Below are 21,319 nucleotides of genomic sequence, written 5' to 3'. Positions count from 1 at the left end.
TGGCTGTGGGTGCAGCAGGTTCAACCAGGTTCCAACACACAGCCTTAACTCAGGAGCAAACACATCCACAAGGGAAATCACTGGGATCTTCAATTCTAGTAAGAACATCAAAAAAAGCAGAGATCAAAACATCCTTTCTAGTCACTATGGATGTGAGCTGCAGTGAGACAAGGAAAAAACAGGGTGAGAGGCCATACATTTCATCATCTTGTTCCAAGATTTATCTGCATTATTATGGAGAACTTTAAACCACAGTTGGTTAGATAATCCCAGTTTGAGGCAACTTATATTTATTTTAATTTATTTTAAATTACCACTACACCTTAACCAGTTAACCCAAAGAGCATTATCTACAGCACAGAGCTGTTACAATAAACCTCTGTGTTCCAGCTCTGCCATTAAGTATTTTTGGTGAGACTACAAACAGCAGAACATGAATTTATTATTTTGCAGCTGAAAGATGAATCACAGTGTAAAGATCAGGTACCATATGGCTGTATGTAACAAGTCTCATTGTGCACAGATAACCACTGACACTTCTAAGCATTTATCTGTCTCTGGAGCTGCAATAAATTAGATACTGGCATTTTAGATGGTAAATGTTGACATCCCTGGTGTGAGGTGGCTAACACAGCAAAACTAGGAATTCTTACTTGGTGGGAACAGTGGGGCATTTATGTTTATCTCTAGTATTGGTGACACTGGATGGAGGCACGGCAAATATCATGGAGCAGAAACATCTTTGTGCTTCGGGATGTTTCCTTCTGTCAGTATCTGGTGCTAAACCCCGAGAAGTCAAGCTTGGAAATCTCCTTCTCGTTGGAAAAATTTGTCCGGTCTATGCGGGAACTCGGGCTCCCAACTTTGCTCAGCCAGGATTTCCTGCAGGAAAAACGAGAGAGGGTTAACAGGTAACACACTGGACAGCTGGGGTTTCTTCTCCTGTCATGCCTTCCCCTCTTTTTTTTTTTTATTTATTTTGAGAGCCATAAAAAGCATGTTTCAATAAGGAAACTACCCCAAATACACTGGTTTCTGTTTTTGCTCCCTCTCTCCTTTAAAAGCAAGCCAAGCTACTTAAAAGCCACCAGTGTTTCGAGGAGTATTACACAATATTACATAAAATCACAGCTGACAAAAAGGTTAAAGCTGATTTACTGCAATGATCCCTTTTAAACTATTAATAGCATTAAAATAGGTATAATTACCTTTGCAGATTCAACGCTATTCTTTAGCAAGGACCTAAAACCCACTTATAATCGAAAAATTGCACAAAACCAGAATTCCAACAGCCAGTTGACCCTCTGCTGACAACTAAAAGAATGGGGACTGAAATGAAAATTAATGAATTCAAAACCAGCAAAAGGTAGAGTAAACAAAAATCAAAATGATGTCAAAGCAACACTGATCTGTAATAAATTCTGGGTGTTACACAGGCACTCTGGATAACTGTACATCCAAACGCTGGAGATGCAGCAGGTGAGTGCTTAGAGAGGGTTATTTGCAGAAAACACTTGGTCAGCATTTTTGGCTGTACTAAACTCTCAGAAATAGGAAGAAGGAAGTGTTTTAGTGTGACATATCAAAGGAGAACTATTTCCCCACAAACACCTTTTATAATGCATAAGCAGGTATAGATACATAACTCATTAGTATTAGCCATAATCATTCATTTAAATTCTGGTTTGAAGACAATAAAAGTTGCCTTATTAAGAGTCTTGCTAATTAATCCTTTACAAAAAAAAAAACACACTGAGCATTATAAAATGCAATATCCTTGTAGTGAGACCATTTTGTTGTCTTTATATTGACAACTGTGCTTAGAGGTTGCTTATCTTGAGCCAGTAAATCAGCGTATCACACCTGAGACACAGAAACATCTTGCTTGAGACCCCACGTGCAGGATTTTTTTTTAAATCAGAGACAAATGATTTCCTCATAAATTATGCTAATCCCTCACAGATTGATCTCACCACTGGCACAGACCTGCCTTCAGTCCCATTTTAGCACTGAAATAGCAGTTCCACGTGGAAAAATGTTCTATGAAACAGAAAGCAGACCCAAGTATCTCACGTTCCAAGTGGGATTCACCTCAATTCAGCACTGAGAAACTCCAGTATAAATATTTGCCACGTGTTTCCACACCTTCACACCTCTTGTTCTTTGCTGTTGAGAACAACCTCCCTTCCCCCCTGCTTTAGGTGGAGCCTTCCCAGTAAGGAATATCAGACAGGAATAGGAGTCCAGGAGTGAAACAGGACAACCCAACTTCCCATTCTGTGCTGGGCAGATATTCCAACAGAAGGAAAAAGGCCTAAGGACAGACCAGCCCATTTTGCTCCTTACTAGGAAAAAAAAAAAACACAACTGAAGAGGCTCTTTTTATTTACCAGGAAAGCCTCTAATGAAGTTGGATGTCCTTGAGTGAGAAGGGAGAACATGTATTTGAGATACTGAATTAATATTCTAAAAATAGCAAAGATTATTGTTTTAATAATGTGACAACCAGAAGCGAACAGACTATTTCTTTTTCCTTCCCCACTCTGAAGGTGAATTTATCCTGGACAAAGCCAAAAGGAATATATTCCTTGTCCAGCCTTCACAGCAAAGATTCACACTTGGCTGCTTCCACCTCCCAGGCTCCACTGTGTGAAGGAATAACTGCAAACTCTGCCCAGGGCAACCTTGATCCATTCTCAGCTCCACATACTCTCCCATGAATAAGGACAGAGCACAGATTATGAAAATCCAGTTAGAGCAACCCAGCTCCATGGAAAACTCCTTATAGGATGTGTTTTATTCCTTATTTAATGCAGGAGGTAGGGCAGGAAGCTGAGGACTTTCCTCACCCATCTCCCCTCTCCCTGCTCAAGTCACAGCCCAGTCACCAACGCTATGAAAAACCACATTTTTTACAAGCTAAGCAAGCAGGAAATCAGGATTTCCTAGAAGTTAGTTGTTTCCTCATTTATCTCAAGAGCACGAAATGTCATCTCCAATCTCTTTGCTAGCAGTGGTATTTTTAAAAACAGCATTAACTCAGGAGTACCCAGATGAACAGCTAAGACGAGGTTCTGTGCCCTCCTCTTGCTTCTCTCAGCCTTCCTAATTTCTTTTTGCTTCACATCTCCGTGTGCAGGAGATGAGCTACAAAATCACCAGCACTTGGAGTTTCAGCCTGTCACTTATAGCACCCACTTTAACATTCACTGCTCCTCAGGAGTGTGAAGAACATCCTCCACCCCACTTGTGTGAAGCAAACGAGGACACTCCTGTCACAGGACACCACAGGGCTTAGTCTTCAATTTTAACAGATATATCTTCAATTTTAACAGATATATCCCTCTAAACTGGCTGCTTTGAGGAGTCCAGAACAAGAGCTCCGCTCTTGTTCTGGACTCCTCAAAGCAGCCAGTTTAGAGGGATATATCTGAAAATAGCCATTCCCTACTATGTTTTATTTCATGTTTATTTTCACCCACCCCCTACCATGGGCAGGGACACCTTCCACTAGCCCAGGTTGCTCCAAGCCCCGTCCAACCTGGCCTTGGACACTTCCAAGGATGGGGCAGCCACAGCTTCTCTGGGCAACCTGTGCCAGGGCCTCCCCTCCTTCCCAACATCCAATCTAAACCTACTCCCTGTCAGTTTGAAGCCATTCCCACTTGTCCTGTCACTCCAGGCCCTTGTCCAAAGTCTCTCTCCAACTCAAGCACTGCGTGTCCATGGAGTGACTCTTGGCCACAGTCTGATCCCACTGAGTCAGGTTTGAGTGACACAACCTCCCTGTCTGGGGGAGAAGCCAGGCCAGCGCTCCTGAAACGCTTCCCAAGCCAACCACGCAGTTCCCTATCCCCCTCTTCTCCATGGGGGTTTACTCCTGGGAACCTAAAAGAATTGTATCTGTCCTCCTTCCCCTTTTATCACTTCATTACCTAAAGGAGCCTTGCTAAGCTGCGGCGGCTCATCACCGAGGCAACGGAGCTCTTCCCATTCATCACGGCACTGGAAAACAACATCTGAAGAGCTGCGTTTGCTCCACCCCACCCCGGATCCCTGCAGGATCCCTGGGCACAGCATTCCAAGCGGGAACACGTGCCTACCTGTTCACGGAGCCTGACCAGGTCAAACCTGGAGAGCTGTCTGGAAATGTTAGTTAGGGAGCCTCCTCCCTGCAGTGCAGGATAGTCACCGAATCGTTAAAGGCTGGAAACTACCTCCAGGATCATCAAATCCAACCTTTGACCAAACACCATCATGTCAACTAAACCAGGGCACTAAGTGCCAGCATTAATAAGCACAATTAATAATGCTGGCACAGCCCTGAAAACCACTGTGCTTGGAATACTAAGGAAACAAAGCAACCTTCTGATTTCCTGAATAAGGTTTTTTAACTCCAACCTATGCTATAAACCAGATTTCTCTAAAATAAACAGCTTCCTTGGCATTGTTCTCTGACTGAAATATTTCCCTACAATAGTTCATCTTTTATTGTATGCAGAGGCCCGAACTTTTATCCTGATATGGGAAAAATTTACAGTCCACAGTGCTAGAAAAGGAGCTGGAAGTGCCATTAATATTTATATAATATATACTGTATATGTTGTACACATTATATGACATATAAAAATGCCATTAATGCCAATACAGCAGTAATACCTGGTGAACTAGACAAATTAGGAATATTCCTTTCTCTTCACCTCAAGCACAGCATCACTGAAGTGGAACAAGAGAAACGTGTGCTCTTATTTAGAGGGAGAGAAAATAAAGGCACTGGCTTGTTTATACTTGATTTCCCTTTGTTTAAGATAAAATACTGAAAAGGAGGTTGCTTTTTGAAGCTTGTATTTACATCTGTGACAGCATATAGACTAGACTTGCAAATATTTATAAAATACCTCCAAAATATTGTTGCCTTCTGCAACAGCACCATCCAATTCTCATAATTCTTTGGTATTTCCACGTTCGCAGAGGAAACGTGGGATTCTCTCACTGCTGCCCTGGAGTCTGAGCTTTTGGGAAGAGCTTTAGCCATGGCTTTCAAGCTTCTCTCTTCAATCTTTAGGGCTAGGAATATTTCACTTACAATCTGTGTTTTTATGAACCTGAAATACAGTAGGTAAAGCCTCCAATGGCCTGGGTAGTGAAGACACCTCCCAGCTGAGCACAGAGCCATTGCATTGTCCTCACACCTCTGCTCCTGCTGCCAGAGCCTAAAAGGAAAAGAGGATTCTGGAAAGAAAATTTATAAAGGTTTACTGTTGTGCAAAAGCAGCAGGAAGAACAAAACCTTGGGATTTGACAGAATTTGAAGCCGTGTGCCCTGTGAAAAAAATCCAACCAAAACACATTTAGCACTTTAACTTGAGCAAAAGGCCCTAATAAGGGGAAGAAAACAGGTTCTGGAAGAAAACACATGAGGGATGCTGGGAAGAATATTTTGGTGCAGATCAAGACCAAGAGGACTCAAACCATATGTGCACCCCTGCAAAAGGAGGGGAAGTCGTAGAGGGAGAACAAAGCAAAGTGCAAGGGAGGGGAATTTCAGCCCCTTTATTCAGGTGGCCCCAGCAAATCCCAGCCAAGTGAGGGGTTACTCCAGAGGATTAAACCCAGGGAGCCAAAGCAGCAGGATGGAAGGATACAGCCCAACAACTGCAGGATACAGCCCAACAAGTGGGAGGGCTGGAAACCAAACAACCTGCTCAGGCGTGGGCACAGCAGCCCAGAATAGAGCTGGAGCCTGGAGGGGGTGGGAGCCTGGCTGTGCTCCCTGCTTCCCAAAAACGGGAATGGCTCAGCCCATCGGGTGTTTAACTCGAGGAATGGAACTGCTCTAGAGAGGGACAGAGATGGTTAATCAGAACTGATGCCTGACTGGGTGTTTTAAACACAGCTGTCAGATGGATGCTGTTAATTTGTTTATTCCTTCCTTCCCTGCTGCTCCCAGGGCCGGCATTTCCCCGGGGAATCCACGAGGAGCTTTTCCTCGAGGTACATTGGAAAGTATGTCAGCAGCGAGGGCAAATTAGCAGGATCTGAGATACCTGAGATATTGTGGGACACGGGACTGAAAAAGCCTCAAATACACATTTTGGTGATGTATTTCTACTTATGAACTCTAGGAAAATGACTTGTATGTTACTCATCATGTTCTGGATGCTACTGGAAAGACTCTTTTGATGTTAAAGTGATCATGACTAGTTTGCATTAACACAGAATTTGGCTCTGTGCACCTCCAATTTACTTTGCCATGGATATCTGATCTATGTTAAATGTCTTCACCTATTACCTTGAAGAGGAGGAATTATCCCAGAAGGAAAGAAACCAAGCCTGGAGTTGTTTTTTTGTCATACACAGTGCCAAGATCTGTTGTGCATTTTTCCTGTTAATCGCTTTGGGAACCTTCAAGGAGAATTTAATAATTTCAACATGAGATCATAAGTATATTTTTATTAAAAGTTATCAGCATACCTCTTTGTTTAAACCATGTCAGGCAAGTCAATTTTGGCTTCTCTCAGAGAACTTATCAGAAAAATCTAAGCAACATTGCAGTCACTTGGTCCAAAGTAAAGAAGCAAATGAAAAGTAAAACCAAATTCAGCCATTCCAGTAACTTAAACAAGCTCTTCTGTCCACACTGACCTACAGAAAGCACAAGACAAAGGGAATTTCCACTTAAGCTTGTCTTCCCAGGGCAGTAAACATCCCAGAAAGCCAGGAGCAGCCAAAAGGCCCATTGTATTTTCTCCCTGTAATCCATCTGACTCTACAGGAGACAAGTTGGCTCCCCAGGCAGAGCAGGAATTTTGGCTAACCCCACTCACTGCACAGAATGCCACTGCAAGTTCATCCCCCAGCTACCGAAGCCAAGGCCACGGGAAGCTGGAATGAGGAGGAACTGCTGCTGTTGGGTACCAAGGAAAGCTGCTGGGAAAGGACAGCTCAGCACCATCACCCCCAAACTGTACCAGGGCAGACAGGGCACTGCAGACTGAAGGAGGGGGAAAGGACTCCTGCCTCTGACCAACTTCCACCTCAAAGTGTCCCTCAAACCCTCCCCTTGGCCATTCCAGAGCCCTGCAAGGCCGCAGTGAATCACCACACTCGACCAGTTCAGCCCCACAAAAACCCCTGTTGTGACACAGCCTGGCAAAATTCCAACAGCCACCGGTCCAGAGGACAAGTCCAACCAGGAATCTGTTCCCTGGCACCCAGGTCCAGGCACAGCAGCACCAGCACCCCCACTGCCACACTTGCTGCATCCTCGGTGTAGCTGAGAGATTTACACAGAAAGAACAGATGAATTTATTATGCAAGAACTAAAAATAATGCCAGACCAAATCAGAGTGAATTCCTTCAATCCCCACTGGGATCCTGCTATTTTCCTCAAAAGTCTCCCTTACTTTACAGATCTCTTTGGATTGTTAAAAGACTGAAAAAAAAACAAGAAAGCTCACTGAGAAGCTGCCATTTCCAATTTAAACCTTAAAGGGAAGCATCACCATTTTGTAGAGCACTGAGCAAGACTGAGGGACAATATTTAACATTTCCAGTGACCATATATAAATTTACCTTTCCCTAAAATGCCTACTGAAATACTCACAAGCCAACAGGTCAGCTCACAACAGAGAATTTCGGGTTTCTTTTCAACTCTAGCTTGCAGAAGTGTTGAAATGTTCTTGTTAAGCATTCAGCCAGCTCAGCTCCATTTTTTCCCCTTGATTTTACACTGTGTAACTCAATTCGTTGATTTAAATTGCACACTTTCCAAGGAAGCAGCTACTCCCAGCTTTTTAACCTCCAACCTCAAGCTGCCTTTTTTTAAAGCAACTGTGATACAACACAGACATTTTAGAATCTGAATAAAAAGGACAGGAAAAGGTTTTAATAACGTTCTATTAGAGCACAACTGCACAGGAAAACAAGTGGTTTACACTTAGTTAACAGTTTGCTTAAGTTTTATAAGCTGAGAAAATCTGAGCTTTGTCAAGACTTTACTTCCAAGATGCTCTATTTTTTTTTGGCATTACAAATATAGCTGCAATAAGGGGGAAGCAGAAGATTGCTGTGAGGATGTTACAGCTCCTCTGTTCTCTCCTTGAGAGGAGCTCCTGGAGGTTTCCAGCCCCCCAGAGGTGCCCCCAGCACGGTGGTTACAGGGAAGGGGGCACTGCACCTGCCAAGCACAAGATGCACAGACAATATTCCCTGGGAAGAACATCCCCTTTGTTACCAGGCACTAGGATATGTATTATTTATTGTTTCCATCACACTCTTCCCAAAGACACCCTGTCCCAGCTGCCCTGAGGTGCCTCCAGACACAACAGCCCGAGGCAGGGGAGGCCCCAGGGTGGGATGTGCCAGGCTGTCCCCGTGGAAGGGCAGACAGACCTCCTGGCACCAACTGCTTTCTTCCACACTGGCACAGCCCAAGAAACTGTATTTCATTTACAGCAAGAGAACTGTTCTCCTTCTTCAACACATTGTTTCTTTAGGATGTTTTTCTCATGACTTGACACACGTTCAAAATACCATTTGTGACAGATCTAATATAAAAAAAAAAAATCTCCTTTTCCCCTGGCTTTTTAAGTTCCATAAAGTTATCATTTCACTTTATTAAACACCTCACCTTAAGAAGCCTTCCAAGCCCTGATCCCAAACCTCTCCAATAGAAGGGATGCTGGATAGATCAGCTGAATCTCAAACAAGAGAACCAGATGTAACTCTCAACCTGATCTCCTCCATGCCAACAGCACCCCAGCCAGCTCTGTAACATCTCTAATTGTTGGGCTTGATATTTTCTATTAATACTAAAAAACCTCGATAGAAGAAAGATTTCTTGAGCGCAGCACCCCGAGGGCACAGCCCGTGCTGGGGTCTCTGCACTGTCACTCTGGATGTGCTCACTGAGGAGAAAAACACCCAGAGAGCTCCAAGGAAGCCAGCAGAGCATGAACAAGGATCTTGGGTCAATGTTTCTTTGTGTAGAAAAAACTGTTCAACAAGGCCCTTAATACTTGCTGAAATAAGATCTGATACGTGTTCTTGCTATTCCTTGGCTCCTGTGCTGTACTACATCATGTTTTCATGAACCTGCTCTGCAGGCTGTGCACCTGAAAATATCTTCCTGTTTGTTTGCAACAGTGACAAAAATGCATCAAGAAATAGATTACTTTCTAGGAAAAAAAAATAAATCCTTTTCCCTACAAAGTAAACCCAGACTGGGAATCCCAAGCTATCACCCTCTCAAGGCAGGGATGGTTTTTGCCACTTGAAGTTCCCACTTACAACCAGATTTACTTTATTATTGAGGATAATTGGCTTGATCTTTCCACCTGAGCCTCCCATTTGTTTTGGACATTTCCCTGCTGACTCCGAATCTGCCCTTTAACAGCACATGCTTTTGCTGCTGAGAGTTTCAGACTTCAAAAAGTACAATAAAAGCAGAATTCTACTAAAGGCAGCATCTTATTCCTACTAAAGCCAACAGTAACACTCGTAATGAGCACAGGGAGATAGGCTTGACCTTTTTACAAGATTTACACAGAGAGCTACAAATACTTACAAGAAATAAACATCTAAGAAAGCCCAAGTCAAATAAAGCATCTTGGAAAGAAAACTGTTGCACACTGTTTCCAAGCATTCCTAAATAAGTCCTGTCAATAACTGTTCATGAGCACCTCCTCCTGCACCCGTTTTTACTCTTGTTGCCTATGCTTTATAATTTCTTAATATACAGCAGGTTTGGGTATTTTAAGATGCTTGGTAAGAAGAGAATTATTGGCACAAAGTATAAATGTGCTCCTAAACCCCATCTTGCCTTTTTCCATCTTCCCTTCAAGCTTCAGGGGCTGTCAAGAAGTATCAGACATGTCATTTGTTTTCTGACATTTATGCCATTTTCTTCCTTTCCCTCCCCCCTTTTTTTGAAGTTCTCTGTTGTGAGGTGAACTGAGAGCTACGAAAAAATCCTGGAAAAACCATGAATTTCGCTATTGGCTAATTTTACTGAAATTCATGTGCAAATATTTCATTAACCTTATGCTTGACAAAGCTTAGGGTTTGTAGCTCATTGCCTCATTAGGACACAACAGGGTGAGTATGGAATGCTACCAGGCAAATCAAGATTCTCCACTTGGAAACAAAATTTTCTTTTCCATTACAAAGCTCGCACACAACCCAGAGAAAGGGCTTTCCAAGAGCATTCGTGGATTCAGGACTATAGCACAAGGTTATTTCTTCCTTAGAACTGAAAAAATAAGTCAAACGAAAACTCAACTGATTTCAAAATAAACTTTGAGTTCATTGGTGCTTCCAGTGACAAAGATTTCCAAAGGCAGGGAGCTGGAATGGAGGAGAAGACACTGAAGCATTCCTAGAATAAAACCTCTCAAAAGGCTCTTGGAATTCACTCATGGTTGGTTTGGCCATTTTTAAGTGCAGAGAGAATAAAAGATGTTTTCCTTCAAGACCTGAGAAGTAAAACAAACAAAACTAATAATTTATAGGAGGAGTTATGCTAACCCACAAACAGAGTAGGATTGGGGGAGCTGTTCTAAAACAATCACTTCACAGAGCCCATGTCAGAGCAGTTCATGTCATCGTGCAGTTTGTAAAAACAAGAAAAAAACCCAGTCCAAACACTATAGAAATGCTACCAGTTAAAGATGAACTTCACAACAGCTGCAATGAAATTCAGGACAGGGCATATGTGGGATGGAAAGAACGGCTGGAACAGATCTGCCTCCAGACAGACACTGAAAGCCTTCAGAATTCCCATTCCGAGATAAGCAGGGCCTGCTTTTTGAGAATATTTATGATTCCGTGACAGATTTCAGCACCAGACAGATAGAACAGAGCAGGAAGGAGCTCAGAGCACATCACTCCTGCGAGGCACATTCCAAGTGCAGAGTCAGGGTTTCATTCCTCACTTCCCACTGAATCCTTCTCCCGGTGTTTGGAGAAATAAGTGGATGCTTATTCCGCTGGAATTTTCATTAGCAAACACACGTGCAAAGACTTCTGAAGGAGCACAAGTGCTGGGATTGCAAAAAAGAAGAGAAATACCCCTACCTGGGGCAAATCTGCATTTGTACACAGCCCAGAAAAGGATATATAAGGAGCCAATCTTTGCTCTGACAGCTCCACACAGAATACAGTAACTATACATAGGTTTCCAATTCAGAAGATATGCATTTTGAAAATAAAACATGGCTCAAACTCCTGCATACCACAGTGCCTTAATCTCCAGAGCACATCTCCTCTTGGGGACGCACTAACTGCATTATTTTAGCACCCAGTTCCTCCAGCAGACTGGAAACCCTGGCATTTGGAAGCCAACAGATGTCAAGATCCAGTCCCCAAGGATTCTAGGAATTCATTAGACAGTGAACACTTGCAATGCTGACTCTAAGCATTGAACACATACGGTGCCATAAACAGCCCAGGATCAGTTGTTGCCTCACTTTTCATTGCAATGACGGGAATTTACCCACAGAACTTGAAAAATTATTACATAAATAATTCAAATTTTGTCAACCACATGTCTAACTCCCCTGCCCTGGTAGGAAGCTCTCAGTGCACTGTGTAGCCCAAATAAAGCCAGAGCACTGTTCCAAGTTCAGAATTCCCACAGGGAACTCGGCTCTCCTGCTCCTTTGCTCCAGGACAAAGGCAGCATAAGAACTGCAGGAGTTATCAGGAAGGTGCCTGGAGGTAGAGAAGTGGATCTTTACCAGAGAACAACTTTCTCTCACAATATAAAGCAGCAGAAAGGACTTATTTAATTAAAGCAGTGCACCCACTTTGGCTTTAAACTTAGTACAGGATGTCACAGTCTTGCCTACATTTTTTTTTTGTTTACTGAAACAATGGAAACAAGAGCCCAGGATTCAAGCCTTGACAGATCTCTTACTACTCTGGTACTAACCCTTCTGTCCTTTCCTTCTCCTTTGTCTCCATGACAGAAACAACCTTTATTCCTTTATGTGATTTTGCTTATTTATCCACATATTCTGATATAGTACATAAATACTACCATGCTTCCTTAATTCTTAATCCCCTCAAATGGATAAAATTCTGCATTTCAGCTTTAAATATGATTATTTCCAGCCTGTTTCTAACTGTTGGACATCGTTGATGACTTACCTCTCCAATGACAGAAGGCAAACCCCCAAAGTTCATAAGTATTGATGGGTCCATTTCTTAAGAGTCCTTTATCTTTGGGGTGTATGTTAAGATCAGTTCAGTGACACCTATGAAATCTAAGCAACTAAACCAGCTTCCTATTCAGGATATTAATTTATAAATCTTTTTAAGCCAAAAGCCTGAACCCTTACAGATATACACCCCAAAAACTGCTAATATATCTAACTCAAGGATGAAGTATTCTGATTTATAAAATCTGGGTTTAGCTCCTCACACAAGAAATCCAGCAGGAACTTGAAGAGGCAATGCCCTTTTAGTCCAGACAAAAAGCAACATGATCACAGCTGAGATCCAGAATATTTCATTAAATATTAATATCTACTGCTTTGCTCCTACAGCAGCAGTAAAGTGATAAAAGCAAAGCCAAAAAAAACCTGCCCAACTAATCAAAGTGTAGCTGCTGGATGAGAAATAAGCCTTGGCCTCCTCTCCCTGCATTCCAAGGTGAGTTACAGCACCAGGCCCATCCACTGCTCCTCAGCTGTGCCTGGAGAGGGACAAAGAGCTTGGAATTGCTGGAGCAGCTTCTCTGCAGAACCCCCAGCACTGCTGGATGGCACCAAGAACTGGGTCAAGGGATGGCAGTTGCCCACCTTTCACAAAATGCAAGCCTCTGACTTTGTCAGGAAAGAAGTCACACATTTTTCCCAGATGTACAGTTGATGCAGCACTGGTGTGACCAGCAAACACCAACTGACCAAACCCTGAAGCAACAGGGAAGGCAATGGAATCTATTGTACCTAAATATATACACAACCCTCACAAGATGAATTAACACTGAACAGGGAGAGCCCCAAGGAGAACAAATTAGCAGAACAGCAAACTATGCATAAACAATTTGAGGCCTTTATCTGCACAGCTCACTTTAATGCAGTTCCATTTACCCCGAGCACACGGGACAGGAACACTGCCAGGGCTGCAGCTCTAACAGGAACCAGAAGAGCTCAGAGCTGCCACGTTCAGACTGAACAGCCCCACGGTTCTGCTGGAAACCTGGCTGCACACCAGCCCCAGGCACACTCTGAGGGGCACGAGGGAGCACTTCACTTACATATGGACCAATCTGTCTGTCTCTCCAGTTTTTCCTTTCTTTATTCTCCTCATCAAGTCTGCTGAGGAGAATACAAGGAGTCTACAACCTCTCCCTGGTTGCTGGGGAGGTTGCAGAAGGCAGGAGTAACATCTGCACCGCAAAGTCTGACATCAGGGGTAAAACCTGAGACAGAACACCTCCAGGGTGTGAATGGAAGATCAGGTGACAGGGAACAAACCTCCCTTTGCATTCATATGCTCAAACATGGGAGCAAGAGAAACGAAGAACTAGGTACACTTTCCACTCCTGTGCTTCTATAAAAATACTTTTGTAGGCTGATCCCAAGTAACAGCTCTCAAAGCAGGGGATTTTTATGTAAAAATGTGATAAAGGGCCTAAATCTGTTCTATGATGTTACTATGCAACATTCAAATTGCACTCCTTCCTCATACGTGCTGGAAGCAAACCCAGTTTTAAAGAAAACTTCAAGTCCCAAGCAATTCCTTATTACTTACAGCTCTTCAGGGCACCTCAGTGAGTCCTGGGAGAGGCTGTGTTTGCCATGGAATGCAAAACACTTCCCTTATGGCAAAATTCCTTCAGATAATGAAACTGTTGCATGACAGATGCTGCCTAGAGAATACAAATCATCCCAGCTCATCAAAAGAATTTTTTGAAAGCAAATTATTCCTCATTAATTATTACTTTATATACATTCACCACTTTTAACAGCCATTTCAGACGAGTTTGTGTCTCTTCAACTGATACTCAGCCCTATGAAATAACACAAAATAAACGAGGCATAACTATAAAAGCCACGTTGTACCATATTCCTTCCAGGAATCTCAATCAGAAACACAGGACCTTCAGCAAACCCCTTAAAAATCGCAAACCAAGAATTTTTATTTTCCAGGAGTTCCAAAGCATTTTGAGCTGCCAAGTGGAATTAGGCACCAAAATAAAAACAACAAACCTGTTAATATGTTAGAACCAATCCCCTCCCCAGTAATTAACAAGTTATTTATTGAGCTCTTTAAGAAATGCAGGTCTGTCTCACCCTTCATCTGCAATTATCTTCATTATGGAGTACAAATTCTTCAGGCCTCTGCATATTTAAAATCCTTCAGTAACTTTCTCCCACCTGAGATGATGCAAATGAAATCCAAATCCAGATTAACAAGCCACGATGCTCTGTCTGGTGTCTGTTCTACTGCCATGCTGAATGTATTTTCACTTTTTAAACTGATGTCTCAATAATACAGACCAGATCTCCAAATGACTGAGAATACCAAACAGCTTGGTTCTTCAGTGATGTTAGGCACTTTTGTTCTCTTCAATTTACTAAAGAAAATCCTGGGAAATTATATTAGTAAGGTACTGATACATATTCTAAAAATGAAAAAATCATGGGGTGCTTTCTTTTGCCCCAGACAAAGCACTGAAGGCTTTGCAGTTAATGCAATTAGTTAGGATGCAACTATAAATCAGATTCAGCTGAGAAGTATGTGAAGTTTCATCCCTGGATTCAGACATACAAAAATATGAACTCTGATCCAAACAAGTAGGGACATGCAAAACCCAATATATTTCTTTCAGAAGGGTTTTACCTACATTGGTGCACTACTGTTACTGTGCCTAAATTGTAACAACCCCTGCACGACACTAAGGGCAGAATTACTGTTGTTTTAATACTTTAATCTGACAGAATTAGAGTATAATGCAAGACATCTTCATGGAAATAGTTCTTTGATATTCCCAACTGGAGTCAAGTTCATCTCACACAGACACTAATTAAACCATTTTAAACACTGCTCAAGTAGAAAAAAGAAAAGCTTTTGCACTCTGGGGCCTCAGAAGAGGCCGATGAGGAGACACAAGACTGGGGTTGTAACACAGGGGAAGAGGTTGATTCAATGAGCAAAGGAGTTACATGGTTAGTAACAATTACTAGTTGCTCTGTGACTAGAAAATTCCATGTATCCCACTGAATGCTGCATTCCCAGCAGGAATTAGTCACATTCACTCCTAAACAGTTACCAGGAGTGCTGGCTCTGCAGTGGCAGGGTGGGAAAGGCTCCTCACTTCAACCAGACCTGGCAGAAACAGTATTTGAAAAGAGGGAAAGAGATTAGGAACGAAGAACTGGACCAAGTTTCTCTGCATTTTTATGAATTATATTTATATCAGGAACTGGAGTGACAGGACAGGGGGGAATGGCTTCAAACTGACAGAGAGTGGGCTTAGAATGGATATGGGGAAGGAATCCTTCCCTGTGAGGGAGGGCAGGCCCCGGCACAGGCTGCCCAGAGAAGCTGTGGCTGCCCCATCCTTGAAAATGTCCAAGGCCAGGTTGGATGGCACCTACAACATTCCAAATGGCAAGAAACAGCTACCAACACCACATTAATGGGAGTCTTAAACTGCTGTTCAGCAATTAGAAAGTATTTCTACCTAATTCTTTCCACCTTCTCACTCCACGCTGCTGAAACATCATTTTCCATTAAAGCTGTCAACCAGCTTTACTAAAAATCAAAGGGTTTAATTACACTTGGCAACCCCAGAGCTGCTGTCTCATTTGGAATGAGTCTTCTTCAACTTTAGCCACCAAAAGAAGATGAATATTTAAATTCATCCCTTTTCTCATGGCACTGACTCCCCTGCAAAGTAGCTGGAAAGCAGCATTCTGGCAGCGTAGTTGGTGAGAGAAATATCTAGAAGGCACCAAACAGCAACTTCTACATATGCAAGTAGATTGACATCTAGTGTGAAAACACTGAACTACAGAGCCTCTACTGCACATCAACGAGGATTAATTTCAGTAAAATATATACACAGTTGTTTCAGTGACAAGAGAATCAAATCCTCCAAACACAACACCCTTCAAATCGTCTTTTATTTTTTTTCAGATAGATACCCAGAGCCAAAAGTGTTGTACCAGTGACTGAGGAAGTGCAGCTTCCAGCAGAGCAGAGATGAGATGTCAGCAGAGAAACCAGAAAAAAGAAAAAGGGAAAATCAGGGAAGGAACTCTGATATGAGCACCGAGACAGAGGAGCGCAGGCCAGCTGGTCGAGGAGAAGGTTTCCCCCAGGCCTGGATAAGGTGAAGTAGAAGACTCAGAGACAAAGGCCTGCATGATTTAATATTAGAATTCATGCCTGAAGAAGATCTTGGATGCTTTCACTTGACTCAAAGACTGATGAGCAGTGGTGTCAATAGTCTCTTTAGCAAAAGGAATAGAGGCAGAAAAGGCAGTCTATGTATTGTAGAAGAGACAAATAAAAGGCTTTTCATAGTCATTCCACTCCCTCCTATCAGCATCATTATCCCAGAATTCAGCTTATTAAATATATTTAGACAAAGGTATTTACATTCCTGTGAAATCATCTCAGAAGTCACCTTTTTGTTCCCACCAGTACTGGTGGCATTGGCAGATATTTTCATTTCTTCAGCCCTTTCAGACCTATTTGCACATTCTTGCCTTCAGTAATTTGGTAAAAGCAGTATCTGAAAGTAGTATTTTTAAAAGCTGATAGAAGAGTGTCCACACCACAGCTCCCAACTCATTCATAACTCGTTTTCTACAACATTATTAGGATTATATCTGACTCAAACCCAAAAGCACCAGTGATGAATTGTATCCTGATAACCCACTGCCCAAACTGATGGTTAATTGCCAAAATTAATTATTTCTGCTGAGTAAATGTGATTCCTTATCATGACATTGACTCAATGTGTTACTCATTAAACAACTGGCAATTCCTGCTCTTGTGGATACGACCAAAGGGTTGTTTGCACTCCGGAAAACTCAGGACTCAAGGGACCCTCTGCCTGATGAGTCAGGAGTGAGCCATGACTTCAGGATAAGCTCTGGAAATGGTAAATACATCTGGAAAAATGAAACCAGTGCTGCTCCCTGGGCCGTTTTCGCAAGGGCACAGGACTCAGCTACACACTGAGCAAAACTTTCCTGACAGTAACGACACTGTACACGCCAAGTCAACTGGAAAATGGTTTCTTGGCACCACTTAAACCCTACAGAGCTCGAAAGGGGAAGCTAGGGAGAACTCACTCAACCCCAGAGACCCTGCCAATCTCCAGTGTATCCAGCCTTGCTGCCCAAGCCAAGGATTTTCAGAAATTGCAAATAAAAAAAAATCTGAACCTCGTCCATTTTTGTTTTGTGCTTGAAATCAAACAGTGTGAAACTTAAGTGGAGAAACATCCAATAAAGGTCCCTGACACTGCACCAGGCTGCTGCAGGGACACACTGAAAACAAGGGGAAGTTACACTGTTTAGGAACACAACATTTCAGTTTGTTTTCCTTGATTGTCCAACAGATCCAGGGAGTTCCCTTCTGCCTCTTTCCCTCCACCACACCTGACACCACACATGGATCTGGAGCTCAGCACTGCACTTCTCAAGTTCATTCCTACCAAAAGGAGTTGGTGCCTCATCTCACAAAGCCAGAGGAACAGAAGCACGCCACAAACCAGGAATTAAAGACATTTTAGTTCAATTACCTTTTACATCCCTGCATCCTGAGATACAAAACCTGCACAGCCCCAAGAAAGACTGCAGGAGATGAAGAAAGGATGGGATGTGGACACATCCAGAAGTAACACAAGATTCCCACTGTGGAGAATTTTAGGGCCCCCTCTCTGGATTCAGAGAAGGCTCTGGCTGAACATTTCCCAGAAAAAACAAAATTCAGATTTCAGCTGAACCAACTGATTCAGGACCTATTTTTCTTACTTGGCATTAGTGTCACACCGAGTCTGATTAAAAGTAATAAGACAAATATATCATGGCTTTACTTGAACATAATTGTTTTCTATATTTTTACCATCCTTTTTTCTTTATTAGGGAAAACTAGACACCAGGACAAAGCGTGCAATGAACCTGAACAGAACAAGAAATACCTGGAAATTATTCACAGTACTCTTACTCCCTCATTTTCACTCAAGATTAAAGATCACAAGACCAGCTGATATCTTATGGGATCCTTAAACCAAAATTCAGATGCTTTGCTTGCCTTTGGTTTTTGGCATTATCTCAGTGCCAACTTGCTCTGCAATATGTAACACTGAAAACTTTTCTTTAAAATGGAATTCCAATTCCTATGTAACAGTTTTGTACCAAGCACTGGGGCCTTGAGAAACAGAAAAGTATTGTCACAAAAACATTGTCAATCAAAATGCTATCACTGAGTCATTAGTGAATTATATATTGCCAGTGAGCCTGAAAAAAAAGGTTTAAAAAGCACTGGTCTCTATAGAGCTCACTAACTAAAAACTAACCTCCCTTTCTTTCTAGACTTTTTTTTATTCACCAACTGAATCACACCAGAAGTTACCTGCTGGAGCAACAGCCCTCTTGGTATAATTTCTTAAGTTATAACCTTGTCTTCCAAAGAAATTTAATTTTTAACCTTTCTTAAAAAAAGAAAAATAAAAAAAAACACTTTTCATCAAGAGCCAGATGCTCTGAAAAAACCCTTCAGGAGGCTCTCTATTTTTTTATTTATCACTAGAGAGCTTAAATTTCATCAAGGCAGAATGTCTTTGTCATCCAGTCGCTCTGCCACACTACAGTGGTATAAATATAACCAAAAACCTCAACATAAATTGCCACAAGAGGATCCTGCTTCCTGTCAAGCTGGAGTGGAGCCAGGACACAAAGTGCTCCTGGATTTCAGTGTCTACTGGGCTCCAGACAGCTGCTCTTTCTGTTGCAGAGGAACAGAATCATGGACACAGAAATAAAAATACCTGCTTCTCCTGCTCATCTTGGTTTGGTTTTTTGAGCTGGTTAAGGAACCAGAACTAATCTATTCTTTTATGCCAGCATTTAGCATCCATCACCTTATTCCTTCCTCTTCAGCAAACCCCAGGATCTATGTGTAAGAGCTACACAGGGGATCCATTATTCTTGCCTAGCCTGGGGGGGACACAGCACAGCCCTTCCATTTTGTCCTCCTGGATTTAGATGTGACCTTGAGATTAATTCCCAAAGCCATTGGCACCTTCCAGTGCTGATCCCCTCTAAGAGGGGAGAGGCAGGGTGGGAACAGGGTTACCAAGCACAATGCCCTAAACAAGTGGCATCAACAGTACCTTGAAATGGACTGTGTGTTCCACCCTGGGCAGCCCAGGGCACCTCTGGGTGTTCCTTTCCCCACTGACTCCCACTGGAGGATTTGCCTGATCCCCTGACAGCTCAACACGCCCATCCTGGGCTGTATTTTAAGAGGTGTAGATCAGAGAACTTATCCCCACCTAGAGACAGCTGTTCACAACTAACACTCCTACATACCAGGTGTGACTCCACTGACATCAACACATTGCTGAAGGAACAACAAACTGTCCTTTCCCACTTTGTCCTTGGAGGTTTTCTCTAACAACAGCAACAATAAGCAAGTGCCTGCCAGGGAAACCACGGCTGCAAACAAACACTGGGCTGCCCTGGACACAACCAAAGGGACACACAGCCAAAGCCTCCCGTGGCCGGGGGACCCACAGCCACTGCCCCCAGTGCTCTGGCACGTCTGCTCCTGCTCCTCACCCAAACACTGCCCAGACAGCTCAGATCACCTGGCAGGGAACAAAACCACATCCTATTCCTGCCAAGGGCCCCGTGGCTCAGAGAACACACTCATTTTTGAACAGGCCAAAGGGAGCAGGGCAAGTGCATCCCATAATGAGTGCCATGATGCAGGCAGGGAGATATGCACAGGCACAATCCCAGCGCAGGCACCTGGGCTCCGTGTTCCCGCGGTAGCCATCCATTCCAAGGTCCGTGGCATCACTCTGGAGAGCCACATCAGCTGGAAAAACACTGAGAGCATTTCAGGAAGTTCTATTTTCAACCCCCTTGGTAACACAGACCTCTTTTAGGCCTTCCTGCAGGAGTCACGTTCCCAGTGACACCATCCCCCGGGGGGGGAGAAAAGTTTCCATGCAGGACTCCAGCTAAAGGCAGTAAGTTCATTTTTTATCTCCATTTGGGAGGATAATTAAAGCCCAGCCAGGAAGAGCAGAGTTAATAACAGTGGTTTCCTCAGGGTAAAGGCACAGGGAAGGGCTCCAGTGGGAAGGATCCCTCAGTGATCCCTGCACAGGTCACAGTCCTGTCCCACAGCTCCAGCATCCCCTCCCACATCAATCCCACAACAATCTTAACCCACAGCACCTCTGCCAACCCCACACTCTTTCATGCCCCAGTCCCACATGCTCCATACTTGGCAATTCCCATGTCTCCAGCAGGCAAACCTTGAGTGTCTGACAACCAGAAAACTCAAGATAGTTTTTAAGTCTCTCAAACACAATCAGGCAAAATATTGAGCATTTCTCACAATGTGTGGGGCTCAATAAATTCTGAAGTCAGCAGCCTGCCTTCCACATGTTTCTGGTTGGGAGTAACAGGAACGTCCCTCAGTATCAGCTAAACCAGACACTAAGTTGAATAGATTTTTGTTAGCCTAAATTTACTGAATAATTGTGGCTGAACTCAAGCAAAAGAGCACTCAAGGATAAGAATATACAATTTTAATGAGAGACTACAGGTCTGGGGTTTTTTTTAAGTGTTCATCCATGGGTGTGCAAGCCCAGAGAAATGTGCTGTGTGTACTCAGCACAGCAGAGAAATCCTGCTGCTGTCCTGGTCCTGTCCCAAGCCCCTCTAAAAGGATAATGCAGACAGCATCACATTTCAGAAGAGATTTCCTGGGTGCCTGCTGAGCTGACCTTGTTTACAGGCACTCACTGAAAAGAGTAATTGCTTGTATGTTCCCCACTGGATTTTCTGCCTATACCATCCATATGGACACGAGCCAGAAAGAAAATGTCTATGTAATTACCCAATTAATTATTATTAGTGCTAGCATTTAACAACAACAACAAAAAAAAGCCAGCTGGCACACTAACAATTGCTGCACTTCTGTTGTGCAAGAACTACAAAAGGCACATTTGGATTTTGTAGCTACTAATAATGAACAGAACTAATAAACAGTTCTGTTTTAAACTACGGGATGAGAAGAGCAGAGAGTAGAGTAGAAATCAGGAGACAACTTGAAT

General features: G+C 43.0%; 1 protein-coding gene across 1 annotated transcript in view; it reads right to left on the bottom strand.

Moving 5' to 3' along the window:
- Window positions 1-259: 259 nt before the first annotated feature.
- ACYP2 (acylphosphatase 2) overlaps window positions 260-21,319 on the bottom strand; it is a 32,302-nt gene continuing 11,242 nt past the window's right edge. The window contains exon 4 of the mRNA XM_027737420.2: window positions 260-882. Within this exon, the coding sequence (XP_027593221.1) occupies window positions 768-882 (115 nt within the window). The 3' untranslated portion in view covers window positions 260-767. The remainder of the gene's footprint in view (window positions 883-21,319) is intronic.

This window comes from Pipra filicauda, unplaced genomic scaffold (genome assembly GCF_003945595.2).
Source record: "Pipra filicauda isolate LSUMZ 115617 unplaced genomic scaffold, ASM394559v2 scaffold35_size7292922_pilon, whole genome shotgun sequence".
Lineage (NCBI taxonomy): Eukaryota > Metazoa > Chordata > Aves > Passeriformes > Pipridae > Pipra > Pipra filicauda.
Note: the sequence above shows the minus strand (reverse complement) of the source record. Positions and strands in the feature narration are given on the sequence as shown.